The sequence below is a fragment of the Lipotes vexillifer genome, unplaced genomic scaffold, assembly GCF_000442215.2.
Source record: "Lipotes vexillifer unplaced genomic scaffold, Lipotes_vexillifer_v1.1 scaffold330, whole genome shotgun sequence".
NCBI lineage: Eukaryota > Metazoa > Chordata > Mammalia > Artiodactyla > Lipotidae > Lipotes > Lipotes vexillifer.
Window position 1 is genome coordinate 1188434 of NW_006775627.1, and position 22589 is coordinate 1211022.

Genomic DNA, 22589 nt, shown 5'->3' on the forward strand with positions numbered 1-22589 from the left:
ATAGAAATGAATATGAAGATATTATATGAACTTTTTCTAGTGCAGCAGATTATTAGGGGCCTAAGTGTACAGATCTGTTGTCTACAGACTATAATAAGCAAGAGATTTGGTGAACAGAAAAGAAAAAATGAGAATATCCTTAATGAAAAATACTGAGAGTCCAAGGAAGTGATGGAAAAGTATATAGAAAGTACATCAAGAATACATAGGGAAGGAACCAAAATGGAAAAGAGAATAACAAAACAAAACAAAGCAGTAGGTAGACGGGAAGGAGAAAGGATGCACAGCTTAAAATGTTAGTCAATCTTTTATTAATTTTTGTAATTTTCCACTACTCTATCCAATACCATATCTAGGTTTTGGGCCAATATTAAAACTAGATATCCAGTACACTCTTCTTAATTAATTTCCATTAAATGAAAAAATTTAAAGATGAATTATTATATTCAATGTGTATTTTTACATTTTTTCTGACAGATCATTTTACATGATAGAAATTTACCTTTAAATGGCATTTCAAAGATAGAAACAACGACAGAACAATTAAATACAAAAACAAAAGCAAAAACTTTATTCTTTTGGCTTGATTGTAATGTGGATTACCGTTCTTTATGGTAATAGCATTTTCCTGCATGCATTTCACCAACATACTACAAGTCAATAGCTTTAGTGTAAAGAATCTACATTTAATGTTGCTTGTGAAAGAAACACAAAATGTTTTGCTGTAACTGGTAATATAATTTCACTTATATAATTTTTGTTGAAAAGAAAAGCTTGGACCTCATATCATATCTGATAAAGTTCTAATGCCATATGGGTCAGTAAGAATAAGATCTACCTGTGTGAACAAACACTGGAAAAGACTGATGATTTACTGAATAAAAAGACTAGGTGGAAACATCTGATTCAAGCGATGCCAAGAATATCAGCTGATCGTTCCTTAAGCCTCTTTTGATAATAAGGCATCACTATTTGAAAGCAAAGAAATGCTGGACTCAGTCTGAGATTTGTTTCACATTGAAATGTGTGCAAAGTTTACTGTACTAATAAAAAAAAAGCGGGAACCTACACTGCATGTTAGTCTTTGTTTCTTATTTTGTGAAGTGCTTTAATTTAAAAGTGCTAGGAACAGAAACTAACAGTAGTGACTGTGACATCAACCTGAAGATACTTTTAATTTCTCATTTTATGTACAAAAAGCTGAAAAATAAAATAAAATGAACTTTGTACAGTATTTATATTTTCTTAGAAAACTCTAACCATATATTTTCAACAGAATTAAGCAGCTTGCAACATGTTTGTACATCGGGCTTTTTACCATAGAGTATTCAATTAAGATTGGAAGGATAAAAACCAAGAAGCTCTTTATTGTTTGCTGCAACCTATTGCTTAATGACATGAAGAATGAGGTCTTGATAGAGCAATTTGCTTCACTTTACCACTGACATATATGGCTTCCCATATTAGACTTCTGAACAGTGGAAGGAATAAGATGCAGCAGCAGAGGCAAGATAAACATGCAGCAGTGACAGCTTCAAACTATAATGGAACCAATTACATCATATTACCTGTTGAAAGCTTGCAAACTATACTTACTGTGGTACATATTTGATGCAATAAATACTGTGCTTAAGTCGTCATTTTTGTTTGCTCAAACATGCACCACTGGGTAAAATTACTATTTACAAAGCAGACTTTTATTTTTTAAATTGACATGTACTATGTCAACCTTACCAAGAGCAGAAGATGGCTAAACAATACTGCAGGAAAAAGCAGAATCAACTTTATAAAGTGATGGGGGGGATGCTTTTTGGTCAATTCAGGTTTTAGAAAGGACTGATAGGATATTTTTATTTTATGCCAAAGGACACTTATCAAAAATGTTAAAGTCATGCTGCCAGGACTCTGAATGACTATGTGATGGTGTGTGCGTGTGTGTGTGTGTGTGTGTGTGTGTGTGTGGTGTGTATACATATATATGTATATACACGCACATATACATATATACATATATACAGGAACATGTAATGGATTATGAAAAAATAAAACAACTTTTTAATGCTTGTGAATTCTATGAAACATTTACAGGCACAGTAAAATTTTTCTGGATGAGACACCTTAAAAACATGAATAGCTATTTAAGCACCTCAAAAATCTAAAAACATCCTGACACAAGAAGTAAACTCTTTCCTTTTGTGATGCGATTTCTTTTCATGTGAGAATGAGAAGTGCAGCATGCCTTCATTTAAAATATATCCAGTTATACAGTAGAGAAACATAGAATTTCTTACCTTTACTCCCTCTCCCCAAACATAAACCCATTTACAAAAATAGTCACATATAATAGTAAACAACCTGTGAATTAAAAAGAAAGTGATAAATTCACAGCATACATTTCATAAAAATATGGCAGGTGTGGCAGTTAGAACATAAACAGTGGTGACAATTACTGTTATCAAGTGTCACGTGTTGAATTTACATAAAAATTTAACTTCCCTCCCCCCTTTAAATTGGTTCCTAGAGTCTGAGTAGCCATTACTCTCTGCTCTTCAGCAGTGTCAGCTGGTTGTGAACACAGAAACCTCCTGTCGATGTTGTTTCTCTCGTTTGTTGAGTCTCAGTTTGCTGACCAGAGGCCCCTGTCTTGTTATAGGCACTGACCTTAAGTATACAGTTGTAAAAACAGTCAGTTTGGCATTGACCTCCTGTGGGAGTCCTGTTGACACAAACACATCACCATCACAGGCTGTAAACAATTGATCACAAAATGGAATATTTTTTGTTTCTTTTTACTTTTTACTTTCCCTGATATCTTTCCCTTTGTCTTCCTTTTCTGATTTGTCTTTTTCAAATTTTTCTTTTTCTGGTTTGGTCACACTGTCATAGGAAGGTGGAGACGTGGTAGAAGGTGTCACATCGGTTTTCTCTGGAGTTGAATTCTCATTTAGTTTATCAGTGAGGATATCTTCTTTGATGGGTGTTCCATCACCTTCTTTACCTTTGTCCTTCTTATATATACATGAAACTTTTTTAACTTTTTGCTTCAAGAGGTAGCGTCTATAAGCCCTCTGGATAACAATAGCAGACACCTCTTCTTGTTTGCGTTTCAAAGTGGTTGTAATGGGCTCATAGGAGACTTTGGAGGGGTTGGATGCCATGAATCTCTCTTCCATCTGTATTCGAAGGGCATCCATCTCTCCACTCTCCCCCAAAACACGCTTTGTAAAGGCAAATAAAATGTCGAGGCAGTGGATCCGGTCCCCACTGACCATGGGCAGATCCATGGCAATGAGCTGGACTTTGTTTGGTTTTGCTATGAGAAGAGGAGGATCCAGGGCAGCCGCAAAATCAGAGAGCTTGGAGAACTCTATGAACTGGGTGGCGTCAGGATCAAACTTCTCCCAAACCTCATAGAACATCTCAAAGTCATCCTCGCTCAGGGGCTCTGCACTTTCTTCAGTAGCAACACTGAAGTTCTCTAGGATGACAGCGATGTACATGTTCACCACGACCAGAAATGATATGATGATGTAACTGACAAAAAAGAAGATCCCCACAGATGGGTTCCCACAGTCTCCCTTAACTGAGCTGCCAGGGTGATCTTTTTCAGGGTCACAGTCTGGAGGTCCACTATTAAGAATAGGTGCTAGCAATCCATCCCAGCCAGCAGAGGTGGTAATCTGGAAAAGGCAGATCATGCTGTTGCCAAAGGTCTCGAAGTTGAACATGTCATCAATTCCAACTTCTCTCTTAACATAGGCGAAGTTGGACATCCCAAAGATGGCATAGATGAACATGACCAGGAAGAGCAGGAGGCCAATGTTAAACAACGCAGGAAGGGACATCATCAAAGCAAAGAGCAGCGTGCGGATCCCCTTGGCCCCTTTGATCAGACGCAGGATTCGGCCAATCCTGGCAAGACGGATCACTCGGAACAGGGTAGGGGACACAAAATATTTCTCTATCAGCTCAGCCAGAAACATACCTATGGAAAGCCAAGATAAAACAAAAATAAGGTTATACTTAATGGCAGCAAATGAAAATTTACATTTCTAAGATAAGCACTAACTAGTTTTACAAAATGTGGACATGAGAATTAGGTATACACACACACACACACACACACACACACACATTTACATACACACAATCTGCAATATTTGTTTAGCAAAATGAAACTGGTATGCTTAGTGTTATAACATTAACACCTTTATACTAACTGAATGTACTAATGGTCATTTTTCCTAGTTCAAGAAAAGCATCCATAAAGGACACAATGTATATGGCAGCCAAGCACAGAAATTTAGGTTTCTTTTTTTTTTTGCGGTACGCGGGCCTCTTACTGTTGTGGCCTCTCCCGTTGCGGAGCACAGGCTCCGGACGCGCAGGCTCAGCGGCCACGGCTCATGGACCCAGCCACTCCGCGGCATGTGGGATCTTCCCGGACCTGGACACGAACCCGCCTCCCCTGCATCGGCAGGCGGACTCTCAACCACTGTGCCACCAGGGAAGCCCAAGAAATTTATGTTTCTTAAATACTAGTTCTAGTGTTTGCATAAGATTTAATGTATAAAGCATATGATTTTTGGATCAGGAATATGAGAGCTCTTATTCTTCTGAGATGGTTTTGATCCATCTTATTTGGGAGGCGGCAGCACAACATACTGGAGACAATCCAGGCTTTCAAGACATACATACTTGGGACTGAATCCTGGCAATGATTTTATGCAATGCTAAATGATGATAATAGCTATTTTTGTTGTCGTTGTTAGGCTTACATTTACTAAGTCTTTTCTTTGTGCTAGGCACAGTGCTAAGTGCATTTACTTTCATAATCTCATTTAATCTTCATAACACCACTTCACAAAAATGTTCCTTGGAAAACTAAGGATTGGAAAGGTGAGGTACTTGCCATAGGTCACAGAGCTGGTAAGTAGTGAAAATAGGGAAGCGCTCGGTCAGGTCTGTATGACCCAGGAGTCTCATCCCTTAATCACTGTATTATCCTGCATATCACAGTCATCAGGATCAAATGGAATGCTACCTTGTCTTTCTATTTAACCAGCATAAGTGTATAAATAGTGGAATACTATTTGTCTCTCTATGTATATGTTCTCTTTCCTCAAACAAGCAGAACCTTACTTCTAGCACCTGATTTAATGTCCTACACACAAACACTTAATATGTATTGATGAAATGAATTTGCTTTGAATTTTTGAACAAAATATGTACTTGTGAAAAAGAATATTACACACCATAGAAAACTATCTGAACCCAAAGATAACATGAAGCTTGTATGAGTGTGAATATATATAAACACACAACGTGATATTCCAATTATCAAGGACAAATATTTATGGACTATTTGACTACTTGTAAGGATTTATATGTGTACGTGTGTGTGAATTGTTTATTCAAAACAATACTTGTCTATACTACAGGAGTATGACTGAGTACAGGAGTATCATGCTAAAGTTGCAGTTATTTTCTTCTGAAATGAGACAAGATGATAAATGAAACCTGAAGAATATAAATTCTTTTTTTTATACATCATTTCATACACAGCATGCAATTAGAGAAATGACAAGCTGAGAATGGACTAATAATTAGACTTTTATTTGAAATTTCGGGGTGAATGAGTAAGATTAGCAAAAAAAACTTTAAAGCTTTAAAACAGAAATTTTCACTACTAAATTCCTTAACTGAGTAAACGCAGCTCTTCTTACCTACAATGGAGAGAATGACCACCACAAAATCAAAAATATTCCATCCGATGGTGAAATAGTAATAACGAAGAGAGATTAGTTTCAGCACACATTCTCCAGTGAACAGAACAATAAACACCAGATTAATCCAGTACAGAATGTTTGTCATTTCTTGACTCTGGTCATCAGTTTCTACCATCATGGTGACCATGTTGAGGCAGATGAGGATCATGATGCTGATATCAAAGACTTGTTTGGTTACAAAATCAAAGACCATCCCTTGAAATTTGTTCTGAAACAAAGAGTATGTAAAGTTCACTTAGAAAACTCCGCGGCATGTGGGATCTTCCCGGACCTGGACACGAACCCGCCTCCCCTGCATCGGCAGGCGGACTCTCAACCACTGTGCCACCAGGGAAGCCCAAGAAATTTATGTTTCTTAAATACTAGTTCTAGTGTTTGCATAAGATTTAATGTATAAAGCATATGATTTTTGGATCAGGAATATGAGAGCTCTTATTCTTCTGAGATGGTTTTGATCCATCTTATTTGGGAGGCGGCAGCACAACATACTGGAGACAATCCAGGCTTTCAAGACATACATACTTGGGACTGAATCCTGGCAATGATTTTATGCAATGCTAAATGATGATAATAGCTATTTTTGTTGTCGTTGTTAGGCTTACATTTACTAAGTCTTTTCTTTGTGCTAGGCACAGTGCTAAGTGCATTTACTTTCATAATCTCATTTAATCTTCATAACACCACTTCACAAAAATGTTCCTTGGAAAACTAAGGATTGGAAAGGTGAGGTACTTGCCATAGGTCACAGAGCTGGTAAGTAGTGAAAATAGGGAAGCGCTCGGTCAGGTCTGTATGACCCAGGAGTCTCATCCCTTAATCACTGTATTATCCTGCATATCACAGTCATCAGGATCAAATGGAATGCTACCTTGTCTTTCTATTTAACCAGCATAAGTGTATAAATAGTGGAATACTATTTGTCTCTCTATGTATATGTTCTCTTTCCTCAAACAAGCAGAACCTTACTTCTAGCACCTGATTTAATGTCCTACACACAAACACTTAATATGTATTGATGAAATGAATTTGCTTTGAATTTTTGAACAAAATATGTACTTGTGAAAAAGAATATTACACACCATAGAAAACTATCTGAACCCAAAGATAACATGAAGCTTGTATGAGTGTGAATATATATAAACACACAACGTGATATTCCAATTATCAAGGACAAATATTTATGGACTATTTGACTACTTGTAAGGATTTATATGTGTACGTGTGTGTGAATTGTTTATTCAAAACAATACTTGTCTATACTACAGGAGTATGACTGAGTACAGGAGTATCATGCTAAAGTTGCAGTTATTTTCTTCTGAAATGAGACAAGATGATAAATGAAACCTGAAGAATATAAATTCTTTTTTTTATACATCATTTCATACACAGCATGCAATTAGAGAAATGACAAGCTGAGAATGGACTAATAATTAGACTTTTATTTGAAATTTCGGGGTGAATGAGTAAGATTAGCAAAAAAAACTTTAAAGCTTTAAAACAGAAATTTTCACTACTAAATTCCTTAACTGAGTAAACGCAGCTCTTCTTACCTACAATGGAGAGAATGACCACCACAAAATCAAAAATATTCCATCCGATGGTGAAATAGTAATAACGAAGAGAGATTAGTTTCAGCACACATTCTCCAGTGAACAGAACAATAAACACCAGATTAATCCAGTACAGAATGTTTGTCATTTCTTGACTCTGGTCATCAGTTTCTACCATCATGGTGACCATGTTGAGGCAGATGAGGATCATGATGCTGATATCAAAGACTTGTTTGGTTACAAAATCAAAGACCATCCCTTGAAATTTGTTCTGAAACAAAGAGTATGTAAAGTTCACTTAGAAACTGAAAAAAAAAAAAATCAAGTTCAACTTATCTGATTTTAATATAGCAATATGAAAATGTAGCTTTTATTAAAAAACACTCTATGTTTGTTTTACACTTGGAAGAAAATGTGTATATTGGAATATCCAACTCTTTCCAAATGTATTTGTTTTATTTATACTGTTCATGATACCAGATTTTATAAACTGATTTTATGTTAAGAACCACCTGTTAAGTTCTCAGTGCCCAGAATATCACCATGTGTACAATGGACAGTTAGCAAATATTTGCCACTATAATGAGTCTTTGTTATTGCCTGTGTTGGGGGTGAGCATCAAAATTAACTTTGAAGAACTAATGAATAAATACTTCTCTTGCTTTTTCTGTCATTTCCCCCCCCCCCCCTCTTCCCCCCTCATCAATCCACACACACCCACCTTAAATTCTACCTTAATTCTACCTCAAGGTTCAGTTGAGAAGATGTTTTTAGAATTATAGTTCAAGAAAAAGGACATTAGTGGAATAGTTGGTGAAATCCAGTTAAATTCTACATTTTATTTTATGGTATTACAGCAAGATTAATCTCTTAGTTTTGCTAACCAATCTATGGTTATGTAAGAGGTTAAAATAAAGGAAAGTAGGGTGAGGATTGTGTGAGGTAATTCTTCTATAAGAATAAAATTATCTTTAAAAAATTACAGTTCACAATTCAAATGTTCAAACTCTGCCCTATTCAATTTGGACCTTATTCCAAGCACTAACTGGCCTTACGTCTTGTTTATGAAATTAAGTCCTCATCTTGTAAACCATTTAAGCCCATTGGACCCTATTTTCTTCCTTTTTGCCCCTATCTGCTTGGTATTGAGGCACTCTAGAGCTTGGGCCTTGGCTTACCTCTGCTAGGTTGTCCTCTACCTTCTCAACTAGACCTACAGATGTTCTGTTACCTCTACGCTCATAGTCTGGAGGAAGCTATATAACCTTGGAGGCCTTGTTCACCAAAGATTTATGTTCTCTCACTTTGCCTTGGCCCTTGACAATGATTAGCAGTCCTTTGTCCCTCACTTAGTCCCAGGATAATTTCAAACTTCTCAGAAATTTCCCTTTCTCTTGCCCTCTATTCTTCTTGTTTGAGAACACCAAAGTCAACTGGTGTAAAGAAACTCTTCTACTTCCTTTTTCATTTCATATTATCTTGTCTCCCACACCTACCTTTTTATATATTACTCCAAATTCATTGGAGGACTCAGTCCCTTTTGCTCTCTAACCTAGACTACACTGTTCTTGAGCCACATCCTGCACAACTTTATTCTATATTTATTCCCTTTCTCTTCAATCTCTTCTTCTCCAGAACTCCTGCTTTGCTCTGAACCTAATCTCTCAATCTTTAGAAACTTTATTTTACTACTACTTCTAAACATTCATTCTCTTTCAGACTTCCTTTTTGATTGTAAAATTCTGTAAACCAGCATCCCCAATTTTCTTCTCCATTCATGTCCCTACTTCATATTCTGCATGACACCACTATTCATCCAGTTGTGTGAGGCAGAAACTCATAAGTCATCTTTGTTGCTTCCTTCTTCACCTCTCATATTCAATTAATAAACCTTTTAATTTCATTCCTGTGATAGCTTTCAAATCCATCCATTTCATTCATCTCCACACCACTCTACCTATCATCTCTGAAATACTTCCAAAACGAGTCTACAATGCACATACTGCCTCTGTCAGTGCTGGTTGAGTGATATTCACAAAACCCAAACGGACCAGGTCCCCTTCAATGGCTTCCCACTGCTCTAAGGACAAAGACTACTCTTGAACATGGCCTATGAAGCCCAGAAAAGTGTGGACCATCCTAACCTCTTCATTCTCCCCATGTCCCAAATGAACCCTCACCCTCTGCACCCCAGCTCACTGGCTTTCCTACCTCGGGGACTTCACATATATATTCCTCTTCTCTTCCCACATTGCCTACTGATGCTTCCTCATTCTTCTCCATGCCTCAGCTCATGCTTCAGTGAAGCCTTCCCTAACTTCCCTGATTCATCAGTCCCCTCTTTCTTATCAGCTCTCATAGCCAAATGGATCTTTCCTTCTTGGATATTTCTATATTTGTTGGGGTGACTATTTGATTACCAAATAGACTCTTTATTGTTCAGTATTTAAATCCAAATGTTTAGCATAGTACATTGTTAATGAATGACTGAAAGAATGGATTTTACCAAATCATTTCTTAATTTGCCAAATTTTTGCCAATAATAGTCTAGTTAAGTGCACTGATCGTTTCCTGTGCATCCCTGTCCCTGTCCAGGTAACTCTATGTCATTTGATGTAATTAAACAGCCATTTAAAAATTTCTTTCTCAATCACTTATCTACATATATATGTTGCCTATTGATAAATCTCACTCCTTCACTGATTTGCCTCTTCCTATAATGGTGAAGTGCCCAAGGCTTCATGCTCAGCACTTTTTGGGTCTTCTTTTTTAAATATATATTCTAATTACCTTTCAAAAATGAATCTAAGCTTCAGAGCTCAACTGAATTATGTCTGACAATGACAACTCTAAAATCTTTGTCTCATATTCATAAGACCTAATTTTTCCAAATGCCTTTATAAGACTTTATGTTAGTGCAATCAGTAATTTCACAAAACATTAACTGTTTTACATTTTTCATTATCTACATGTCCTCTTTTCCTATATTTTATAGCTGCCTCATCCCACTGAGCCTTCTTGTTGGCTCATTTATTTCCTATGTCCCAGTCCTCTTGGCATGACCCCATATTGTGGACTCATCTTCTTGTATATAAGCGTTCATCTTCTTGTCCAAGGCCCAGCATTATTTTGTCTCTAACATCTTCTCATGACAGTCTCTAAAATTCTTTTTCTTCACATTACTATGCTGTTCACTTAACTATATTATATTTTCATTTGGCTTAATTAAGATCGATTTCTTCAGACTCATAGTGGTAACCTTGACTCATTTCACCCAGAAAACCTTGTGTTTACTACTCACTATTTCAAATATATCACTATTCTCCACTGCAATATTTATTTCCATGGCTTTGGAGTATATGTTTTCTTATATAGGGCATTACTCTGCTTTACTCCCCATCCATTCAAGTTGTATTATTTCTCAAATAGTAGGCTCAAATTGTCCATTCCTAATGTTTTGTCCAATATAACTATCCACTTTCTTTGAGCTTTTGGCTAACTTACAAACAAAACATGGGCATGGCCAGTTTTAGCTTGGCCAGTTTTACATCGTCACTAATGGAGTCATAGAGTCATGATTCCTTGGGAACGCTGGATTGCCTTGTACCATGTATACCTTGGGGGAGGACTTCTGAAACATAGAAAAACTCAGGAACTCTCCTGACAACAATTCCTTGCAGCAACCAAACAGAGCCAGTAGCCATTGGCAAATATACAATTGGAATAGCCATAAAAAGTCTTAAAGAATGATGTCATCTGATTTAGGGGCAAGATGCTAGGAGGAAATAGATTTTTCTTAAAAACCAGGAAAAAACAAGACCTGTGACTTTTTCCATTAATGATTCCATTCAATCTGCAGAGTTGGACAGAATATGGGGCATATCCAAGAGGTACCAATTATCCCAAGTGGTCCCCACTGCACTCTGAGAACATTCAATATTCCCACACTATGTATATATGAATATGTTTTCTACTCTGCATTATTAGAAGCTCCTCAATGACATCAATCCTATGGAATAATATTGGCATATAAGTCTGAACATTACTATTAATATGTATTTTATGTCTGTATATAAAATATATTACATAATTTCTACATAGTATGTATATATAAATTACAAATACTTAGGCTATTTAGGCTAGCTAGTCACATTGCTAAGGCAAAAACTTTGTTTTGCAAATGCACAAAAATTAGTATCTAGCAATTTGGGCTGTAAAAGTGATAGATAGCATAGCTTTTATTGATGATGAAAGTATGTTATTCTTACAGCAGGTCGAGGTATGGGTTTTTGTGGTTTCTTTGAACCCAGTTTTTTCATTGCATTGTAGTATTTCTTCTGTTCTTCTGTCATAAAAATGTCTTGACCTCCAAAGTAAAGAAATGAAAGAAAAACTTGTAAAAATCACGTTCTTTGCTAGCTACAAAATTCATCTTAGTAATTGTGTGAAGAATGGCTCCACATTCTATTCTAATGCTACTAATTAATATACATATTTTAGAGATGCATATATTCAATGCATAAATTATGCCATATTAGTCAGATTTCTATACTGGAAACATCAGTACATGCTATCTGAATTATCAATCACTTAAAAACTCATAGATGATTAAGTCTCTCAAAACAATTTCTGAATTTTATATTCTTTATTTTTGTTGACTGCATTTGGAGCCAAAAGGAAACTGTGATATGTTTAGTTCACATTTTAGAGCAAAGATGAAGTTTTAGTATACTTATCTTCTTTTTCTGTTGGTTGAAGTTATCTATGATGACACCAATGAAAAGATTCAGAGTAAAGAATGAACCAAAAATAATAAAGATGACAAAATAAAGATACATGTACAGATTGTCTTCATACTTGGGTTGTAATTCTACCTACAAAATATGAAAAATGATAACTATTAGACCTACTCCATGTTTCATAAAAAAGACATCAGTGAATTTTTGATTCTCAAAGCATGTCTCTATCACTGGAAATTTAAAATAATTAAACAGATTTTATGAAACATCAAATCTAACACCTACTGAAGAGTCTCTAATAAGGTACACTGACTTGAGAAAATGAAACAACTCATAGAAAAGTCTGAATAATTAAAATTAATTTCACCCAATAAATGCCTAGATTATGAATGCACTTTCAATGCAGTTTCAAGACCCCAATGGGGCATGCAAAGTGAGGATTTCCTCTTCCTACAGAAGAGGTGTTGCAGTCACACTATTCTATGTTAAAAACTTTCAAATTTTACCCCCTCTGACTCAGCTTCTTCATCTGTAAAATGGAAAAATATAGAACCTACTCCTCATATGGTAGTCGGGAAGGTTAAATGTTACTATTGTATATGAGAGGTGTTAGAACAGCACCTGGTCAATACTAATAGGTTAAGAGTAAAGGTTTGACTTCTATTACATATTTCTGTTGATAGACTAGAATTATTACTGTATGTGTGGACATAGGTACATCAGTAGGATCTTTCCATCCTGAAAATGAGTCTATTAATTCATCCTATTCAGCAGGCCTTAGGCATTGTTTTTGTAACAATGATGCCCTCTCTCATCCAGCACAGTTCTGATGAAAAAAGTATGATGGTTGGTTTAAGCTTTGGCTGTAATCTGTAGTTCAGGTCTCACAGAACATTGTTCTAACCAACTCAATTAACTAGTCACAGGTGACAATGAATGCAGGTAATGACCCATTGTGTCATGAAATCAATTTAGAGGTAATGGCCAACATGGAATTTTTTTTCTAATGAAATAGGGTAAAATAGAAAATATTGGAAATATTGTAAAACTGCCTATTATTTGATAAGACTTCTATTTTATTTATGCATGTGTGTAGTGGACAGTGATATAAAATATTTTTAAATGTCTTAAAATTAAATACAGTGCAAACACAAAAGTGCACAGTACATAAGTGTTAGATGTAATAAACTCTTTTAAAGTGAACTTTACAACCCAAGATGTCAGAAACCCTTGGTGTATCCTTCCCAAACATAAATTCTACCATCCCTGCTAGAGGTAATCATTATCCTGACTTTTACAGTAATTATTTCCTTGCTTTTTCTCTAGAGTTAGAACCTAAGTATGCATTCTTGAACAATAAGGTTAGTTGTGTCTACATTTTGTCTAGTAGACACATTTGTTATAACAGTTACATTTTAAGATTCATCTGCATTATTATGTATACTGGATTCATATGTCATTTTCAATACTGTTTAATATTCACCTATTTCTACTACTTTTGAGTTGTTTCCAGTTTTTCACTAATGCAAAAAAAGTTATGCTCATTCTTATACATAGATTCTCCTATATATGTACACACGTTTCTATAGAATATATTGCTAAAAATGGAATTGTGGGGTTAAAGAATATCTTGAACTTTAATGAATAATGTTGGTAATGCTCAACTTTTTTAAAGGAATATTTATCCATTTCCCCCCAACCAGCATACTAGAGTTCTTGCTGCTGTTTATTCTTAGCAGCACTTGGTATTGTCAAACTTTTTAATATTGCCAATCAGGAAGGTTTGTAGGTAATATCTAATTTTGGCTTAAATTTGCATTTCTCTATTAACTAATGAGAGTAAGAGTGAATAACGTGTCATAATTATAGTGGCCAATTGGACTCCATCTTTTGTGAAGTGCTTGAATGCTGAGGGGTTACATAGCAGATAGTGTATGCTAGGTTATTAAGGAAGAAACTGAAAGCAAGTTGTGTGTCATGTAGGTTATTGATAAGAAAGGTGGAGAGAATTTTAAATGAATTAATCAAATAGGTAGGAAACCACTGCAGAAAATGAGATAATGTAAGAAAGCCAGCACTGTGAGTGGTAATACGTAATAAATTGTAACTATTATTCAAAAAAACCCATAACTTGGATTCCTGATAGTAATAGATACAATGTAAGGTGTCAAGCGCTCTCATTCTTTTCTTTTTTTTTTAAATAAGGTGAAAAATATATCAGGAATTCTTTCTAAGTTACCACCTGGTTTTTGGTGTTAGGGATATAATATTTTGAGCTTAATTACTATACTCTGGCAATATATCAAGCCAATCTGTTTTTCAAAATGTGATTTCCTCCCTTATTGTTAGTGAGAAATTAATGGAGATTATACAAAAAATTTCAAAAGTGCTGATGTGTATAAGGTAGATTATGAAAGCCCCTTTTTCTACCACAAAAATCTCACTTCCCAGAGAGAAACACCATTAGGATTTTTTTATATGTTTATTTTGTTTTCTGTTTGCTTTTTTCACCATTAGTCAGATCCTTCCTATCAGAGGAAAGATCAAAAGCTGGAAGAAATCTGTGACAGATGAAGAAAGTGCCTGTGCAGGCTTTTAATTCATGGCCAGAACTATCAGAACCAAAAATAAGATGTCTCATTTTACAAGTAGAGTCAACAAATTTTTAAGTGCCAGGTACCATGCTAGATACTAGGAAAGATATGTTAAAAGATTCACAGTGAGTAGAGAAATACATTTAAATCAAATTTTGGAAAGTGTAATATAAGGTTGATGTTTTATTTTTCTAATATAGATGTAATCTACAAATTTACCTATGATTTCATTTTATTGACAATATCACTAAATAACAACACTGCAGAAATATTCACTGGATCAAATTAAACAATTTTCTCTCTAAACAGACTTACATTTCGTGAATCAACAGCTGCATACATGATATCCATCCATCCCTTAAATGTGGCCTGTAAAAAAGGTCACATCATTTAATTTTTTCCCTCACAAATTATAATTCTAGAAAAGAGATTAAATATCAGATTGACTGACCAAGATTCATTCAAAACAGGTATATAAAATAGTTTTGAATTAATATTTAAACTCTTTGGGCAAAGTTTTACAACATATGCATTGAAAACTCTCCCTCTGTATTCCTCTATAACATCTTTTTATGCAACTTTAACATCTATAATGAAATCATGATGGATTACAACAATATGCTACCATAAAAGCAATTATCAATAACTTTTGACTCTGCTGTATCTAAAGAATATAACATGAAATAATTTCACGTATATAGTACTACCTTCAGACAAATGAAAAAATATGCTGTGTTGTTTGATCTTAATGCTTTCTTTTCTGCTCATCCCTTTCTAAGTGGTATTATCACCAACCATCAATCATGATGGTTTGTTCTTGAAACTCTCCTCAGTATTGCTAAATATACTATTTTGAGGCAGTTATTCTATAAGAAGCAGCAATATAATCTGAAGCAAACATTATATTTAATTGCAATTTACTTTTAAAAATATTTTGGCTTTGTGTGTTTGTGTGGGCATAGTAATCCTGAAGACAAGTCTTGTACATTTTTTTTCAGTTCCTTAGGACCCTGCAATATTTACCTAGTGTTGGGTACTGTGTAGGTGGATCATCTCAGGGAGCATGTGGACATGACTTAGAGTGGTCAGTTGAGAAGTTGAATGGATTTTTATGAAATTATAGCAGACATAGTAGACTTGATAGGAAGGTTTTCATTTGCAAGAGAGCAATCTCCCTATCTGAAAGCATTCAAGCAGCAGGAAGAAAGAGGGGAATCAAGGTAGAGTTTGTGTGAGGGTACATTTGGTTACTGTGTTGGTGAAGGTTGGGCGGGTGGAGACTTGGCGAGGGTTTAGAGACTGTCTGGTACCTGAGGATGACAGAAATCTACCACCCGTCTCCCCACCACCTTTCCAACCCCACCCTCAGGCCACTGCCTCTACTTTGCTCAGATTAGAGATGGGGGAAAACAGTAGGAACCTACACAGAAATCTCAGTAACAAAGACCTGTGCTGGGAACCTAAGGCTTAGTCTGAAAGACTATAAACTTTGTAGAGCTGTCCAGTTTTCAACATGGCGCAGAAAAGACAGTTCGGCCATGACTGAGGAAGAATCTAGGCAGATGGGCTTGAGGAAGTATGTATTTGCAAACGCTGAGAAAGAATAATTTTGGACTCCTTTTCATAATACATCACAGTGAATAATAAGGTGGTTACTTACTACTTGAAGTAGAGAAAGATACCCGAGTCCCACATTATCAAAATTGACTTTCACGTTCTTCCACCGGGCAGTTTGGTTGCTCTCTATGAGGGCCTTACACTCACTGTAGTTGTTGACCACGCTGACATCAAACATTTCTCCAGTGGTGTAGTTAATACAGTGATAAAACTTGCCAGCAAAGAGATTCACTCCCATGATACTGAATATTAACCAAAAGATCAGACAAACCAGAAGTACATTCATTATGGATGGAATGGCTCCTAAAAGAGCATTGACAACAACCTGGCACAGAAATGAGATGAAAAAAGAAGTGAAAAGAGAGTCAGATCTATGGAAGAACTAGGAATTTAGGTCATTATATATGCAAACTTGATATAGAAAATATGAAAATCATTCTAGTACTGAAAGTTTGATTCTCTTTTTAAACAATTAAAAGAGCTACTGCAAAAACAGTAGATTTTAAATAGGTGAAGTGAAAAGAATTTAAGAGCTAGCCATTCCTTTCTATGCAATCATGTGCATACAAACATAGGAGCACACACACCTACACACATCATCTGTTTCTGGTTGTTTTTGCAACATTCAGAGAAAGTCCTAAGTAACTATTTTAAAATATCACAAAAAAAGTATCTAAAAGTTCTTTTTTGAATAGCTAAATGTATGGAGACAGGGCATCACCATTTCCTCAGTGCTGAGGGTATGTGGTCTCAGGTTTTGTGCCCCAGGGGATGACAAATGGCAGCACAAATTCCTCTGAGTTCTTTTGTACCACCTTTCTAAATGAGTGTTAGATTTCCACAGCTGACCTACTTTTTAGCCATCTCAGCCTTCGTTTGAAAGCTAAAAGGCCAGATTTGAACTTTAAAAGGCTCAAAATACATCATATGGAACAGGGAAGAAAAATGATGAGGAACGATGTGGTGGTTTCAAATTACAATGAGTGGGATTTCATGCACGTTTATAAGTGGAAGGAACATAACTAATCTTGACTCACATCAGAAGCCTACACAACATGCTAGAAATTTCCCACAGAGTGAAAAAATCTAGTTAGAAGCAATCTAATTGTTTCTAATTAGTAGCAACCATTCAGGCATTATGTTCTGTGAGTGCCTCCAACAATGTCAAGTTTATGGATGTCTGACAAATATTACTGATTGATTGGTTATGTGAGTCTGAATGTAGAGGACACAAATTCAGCATGGATTTGTCATGTCTAAGGTTCAAAGCAACAGTTTGTTCTCAATTCTAATTCCAACAAATTCTAAAGCATTTGGTCTTACCCTCATTCCTTCAAACCGGGATAAGGCTCTCAATGGCCTCAGAGCTCTTAGTGTTCTGAGGGATTTGATGGCACCAAGTTCTGAGTAACCCAAAGCATTTGCAGTTAAGCTAACCAATGAGACCTATACAGAAAAAGCAACACAGTTTTCTCATTTACAAACAAAAATGCTTATACAATTCAACCTTGCTCTATGTAATAAACCAGTAGTTCTCAAACTTGAGTATCAGAATCACCTGGAGAGCTTGCTGTAAACACAAATCGCTGGCCAAGGTTTGAGGTGGGGCCTGAGGATTTGCATTTCTTCGAGTTCCCAGGTGAGGCTAATGATACTGGCCTGTGAGCCACACTTTGAAAACCACTGCTATAAACTTATGAAAAAGAAGAAGCTATATGTGTTTTTTTTTTCAAGATTCTTGACAAGAAAATTTTTTAAAATTAAATGGAAAGCAAGAAAAAGAATGACACCGAAATGAAATTGTCATCTATAGATCTGTAAAACTTTATCATTCCTCATATTACTGAGCAGACCTGAAAGAGAAATTAAAACTTAGTACAAGTATGCAAGTAAACTACGCAAACCACTATTGACTCTGAATATAAACACATTCAGAAAGATCTAGGTTTCTAAACAGTGGCTTAATCTTCCTGTAAATGTCAGTGTGAGGGCATAAGATCATTAATTAGGGAAAATTAAAATAATTCAGTAAAAAAAAGTTGAGATTTTAGTATAACTAATTAGAAATTGTCAGAAAAATGTTTTCTTTAGTCATTTACACAGATGACTAATGCAGTGGATAGAAGTTCTAAAATCTCAGCTAAAAAGGAAAAGAACAACTGCCATAGGTGGCACAGAAATGTCTGATTTCCTTTGAAAATACATAGAAAACTCATTAAAGCTATATAAACTAAAAAAATATATTTTCTCCTAAAGTGCACCTGAATTTCAAAAGTAGAAAAATGAAAACAGATGTGTAATATAGGTTTTAAGAATATGGTGTTAGTGTATATTTAAAAAATACATTTTTTAAGAAAAATAAGTGAAGCACAGAGAAAATTTTTACAAAACTTGACTAAATCGAACTAATTTTGCACATGTCCTCTGAGATAGAAAAACCTTTAAATTTAGAAAAAATTAATCTATAAAAATTTCTGAGGTGGTTTTTATATTTTTCCTAAAATCTAAACTTCTGAGCTTTGTAAGTCTCCTCTTCACAGATAACTGAAAAACAGTCACTGAATTATCATTTGTTGTGAAGATCTTCTACATATAAAACAAGAGGACCTACAGTGCTTTATCTTCTCTAAAGACAAAATGAAAAAGAGATAGGCATAAATTAAAGGAGGAAAGATAAAAGTTAGACATAAGAAAAAAAATTCTGAACCGGGGCAGTATTTATTGGCTAAAGAAGTAGTAAAATATTCAAATTTACATGTCTTGTGTAGCTGAATATGAAAAGGAGATACCTGTAGACCCTCTTCTCTCTTTTTTTTTTTCTTTTTTTTTTTTTTTTTTTTATGTACGGGGGGGGGTTTCTCCCCTTTTGGGAGGTCTGAGGGATCGGACCGGGGCGCGAACCCGTGTCCCCTGCATCGGCAGGCGGACTCTCAACCACTGCGCCACCTGGGAAGCCCCCTCTTCTCTTTTTGATCTTTATTGGTCTTTGGCCTGTAAATAGTAATCTCCTTCTATTCCATCACTGACACCTCCACCAAATTTCTCTCCCTGAAATGGCGAGCTTTTCTTGCCAGTTTCCATAGACAATTCTTTAGCGGCTTCATTACTAAATCATAAATCTAAATCTCTTTGTATGGCATCTCAGGTCCTTCAACCTCTTCTCCAACTTACCTTTCTTACCTTATCATCCAATTACAGAATGCTTTCCCTCACTTGTTTTGTGAATAAGCCCTGCTTGGCATGCATCAGTGTCTTTAAGGCTTTGGTGTCCTTCCCCTCATCTGTACCTGCTGACATGTCATCCCTCAAAAGCCAGCTCACACTGCACTGGCCTCATGAAGCATTTGCTCCTTCCTCAGTGAAGCAGACGGCACTTTTAATATAGATGTCATCTTCTCTCTGTGTACTATCTGTCCTCACTAGTTGTCTGTAAGCTCCCATAGGCCCAGAAAAATGGCATTCATATTTGTCTCTTCCATAACAAAATAAATAAATATATTTGACATAAAGCAAAGTACCGATTAGTTTAATACATTATCAATAGTTTTCTTAAATCTAAGAAGGTAAATATCAGGATATGCTAGGTAATATGAGTAGGTAATATGAGTAGCAGCTTATAGACTTCAACTAGATTTCTCTTAAGAATTCCTTCATATTTAGGTAGTGTTGACTTAATGCCTTTATTATCCCATAGATATATTAAATGCCAGATATTTTTATTAAAAATCATAACCACATACAGAAAATAAAGAAAAGTATCATCCATAATCTCATTATACAAATAAAATAACTGGTACTGTCTTGGTATACTTTTCCTTTATTTGTAATGTCCACACATATGTGGTTTTAAGTATTAGTTATTGTCTTATTTCATTGCCAGTAAATTTTGATATAATTCTTCATGTAGCTCTATATGTTATTTAAGAATAGATTTGCTTTAGGCAGATTCAAGGGAAAAAAGATATTTTTGTCTCTTAAATTCAAAGAATTCTCTTTGTCTCTTACAAATTTTTTCCTCTGTTTGGTGATTAGAAAACTCCTACTAAATTAAAAGTTGATATATTTTTCACCTGAAGTTGTAAAAAATAATTTTCTCCATGAAAGCGTCCATTTTTTTCTTTGCTAGCATCATATGTAAATTTTATATTTCAAAATACATCTTTAATTGCCAAGGAATTATTATAATCAACAGAATATTATCTTTAAAGTACACGACTTAACACATTGTGCTTTCCTGAAAATTCCAGAGCCCTCCTCCTCCCTTAGCTCTGAGCATCACCCGTCCCCTCCCCCCAGGTTCCCTGTCCCCTATTCTCACTGGCTCACCTAGTCTTTTCTAGACAAAAGGCCTTTAAGTTCCTTTCTAGTCTTTCAAAATGGACTATTAATTTAAAAGGCATTTAAGAAGTAAATCTCCAAAACTAAATGAAAGTGATTTAAATTTTTTTTTTTAGTTAAGATATTATATGCATTAAAAACGGTGAGATCTTCCTCAGAATTTTCCCTCAAAAATCAGGGAATAACCTCATATTCATATTTTTAAAGCTTCATATTCTGATACTGCATCTTTATTTTCAACACCATCGTGGTTTCACAAAACTTTTAAATAATTGGTCCATAGCCAATCTGTTTCTACCATCATACAAATCAAGAAGTGTCTCTTGCTATTTGGACTTTCAAATTTTTTTGGAATTAGTAATCCACCTGTGGGACAAACACTTTGCAACAGGCTCTGGTGATGATGAATATAGTAACATCAAAGATGCCCTTGAAGAATTTAAATACAGTTATTGTATGAAATGTGAGAGTGATGAAAGCAAAACTTCTATGTTAATATATTATTTTGTATAACTTGGAATCTTAAATATTAATTTAAACTAAATCAATACATACAATAAGTTCCATTTGACTGTTTCATCTCTGAAAGTATATACATTTAAACCAGCAAAAATATTGTTCTGGGGCATTTTCTTATTGGGAAGATGGGAACCATCATTTATATTTGGGGCCATGCAGTACTTACTGAGTGCCTTTTATGTGCCAGGCACCATTGCTAGCACATATCATTCACATGCCAACAGAATGAAACAAGAATGTGCAGAATACTCACATCGACAATCAGGAAATCTAGCCAGCACCAGGCATTGGTAAAATACACTTGAAAGCCGTATGCAACCCACTTGAGAAGCATTTCCAGGATGAATATATAAGTGAAAACTTTGTCAGCATATTCTAACATGGTCTTAATGGTTTTTCGCTGTTCAATATATATATCTTCAAAGGCCTGTAAGTGAAAAAGCTTCAGTGAATTTCATTTTCATAAACTGTCTCTAATTGGTATTTTATTAGAGAAAAACATGTTGCAAGCCTCTTCTCAGGTGCTTAAGGGTGGAACACTTTGTGCTTCCCAAAGCTGCACTTTGCTTTATAGTTATCTATATGCAAATGACTGTTGACTGAGCTTTTATCAACCAATTAATTCAAATAATTTTTAAATTTTGGTATCAGGATACCCCAAAAGAGCTTAAAATTTTTGAGACACTGCCAGCTGCTTCTCTCTACAGCAGGAGGTAGAAAATAATCTGCAAGCAGATCTGCTTTGTTCAGTGCAGAGTTGTGGACTGTAGCCCTTCAGCGATGCCAATGTAAGGCAAGGAGCCCCCTTAGCCTGGGAAAGGGGAATGGATTATGATCTCTAGCTTTCTCCTCTATCTCTCTTGCTCAATCTGGGCATGTGTGTGGTGTATATCTAGAACCACTCTTTGCCATTATTTTGCAGAGCTCTTTGGAAAGGGAGGGGGAATTCATTTGCAGGAGTCCCTAGGCCGTCTAGAATGAAAAGAGCATTTATCTAATTCAGTCCTCTTACAAGAAAAACTATCAGGGTAACCTGGTGGTCTGGATCAAGGAGAAAGGAAAATTTAATTTTTTTTGGAGAAAAGGGGGATCTGGGCTTGTAAGTGGGGCTCAATACAAGGGCCTAAATGCTTTTCAACTCTATCTATAGCTGAAGCTAGAAGCCCCTCAGAAGCCAGCCTCTGTGCATGTTGGTGCACTTTGGTGATCTCCGACTGGGTGTAATCCTGGCTGCAGGATCCTTAATCAAATCAGAGGTGGGCTTTGAGGCCTCCAGATATAATGCCATGACCCTCCTACTAAAATCAACTCACCAAACACTAGCAACTAATAGAAAAATAAACAAATAAAAGAAATGTAACCACATTTACATTACCAAATGGAAAATGGGACACACTGCTTTCATTATATTAATCAATATTTTGACCAAATTGACTATTCTGT

At 35.5% G+C, this 22589-nt stretch overlaps 1 protein-coding gene across 6 annotated transcripts in view; it reads right to left on the reverse strand.

Annotated features, from left to right (window-relative positions):
• Window positions 1-288: 288 nt before the first annotated feature.
• Window positions 289-22589, reverse strand: part of SCN2A (sodium voltage-gated channel alpha subunit 2) — a 150409-nt gene continuing 128108 nt past the window's right edge. For 3 of the 6 annotated variants that reach the window (XM_007450058.1, XM_007450059.1, XM_007450060.1), the window contains 8 exons: window positions 21400-21573; window positions 17613-17735; window positions 16333-16614; window positions 14988-15041; window positions 12076-12213; window positions 11608-11712; window positions 7340-7610; window positions 289-3985 (listed from right to left, as the gene is read on the reverse strand). In XM_007450058.1, the coding sequence (XP_007450120.1) occupies window positions 2790-3985; window positions 7340-7610; window positions 11608-11712; window positions 12076-12213; window positions 14988-15041; window positions 16333-16614; window positions 17613-17735; window positions 21400-21573 (2343 nt within the window). In that variant the 3' untranslated portion in view covers window positions 289-2789. Of the gene's footprint in view, window positions 3986-7339; window positions 7611-11607; window positions 11713-12075; window positions 12214-14983; window positions 15042-16332; window positions 16615-17612; window positions 17736-21399; window positions 21574-22589 lie in introns of all 6 variants that reach the window. The other 3 variants (XM_007450062.1, XM_007450063.1, XM_007450061.1) reach the window with 3 other exon arrangements.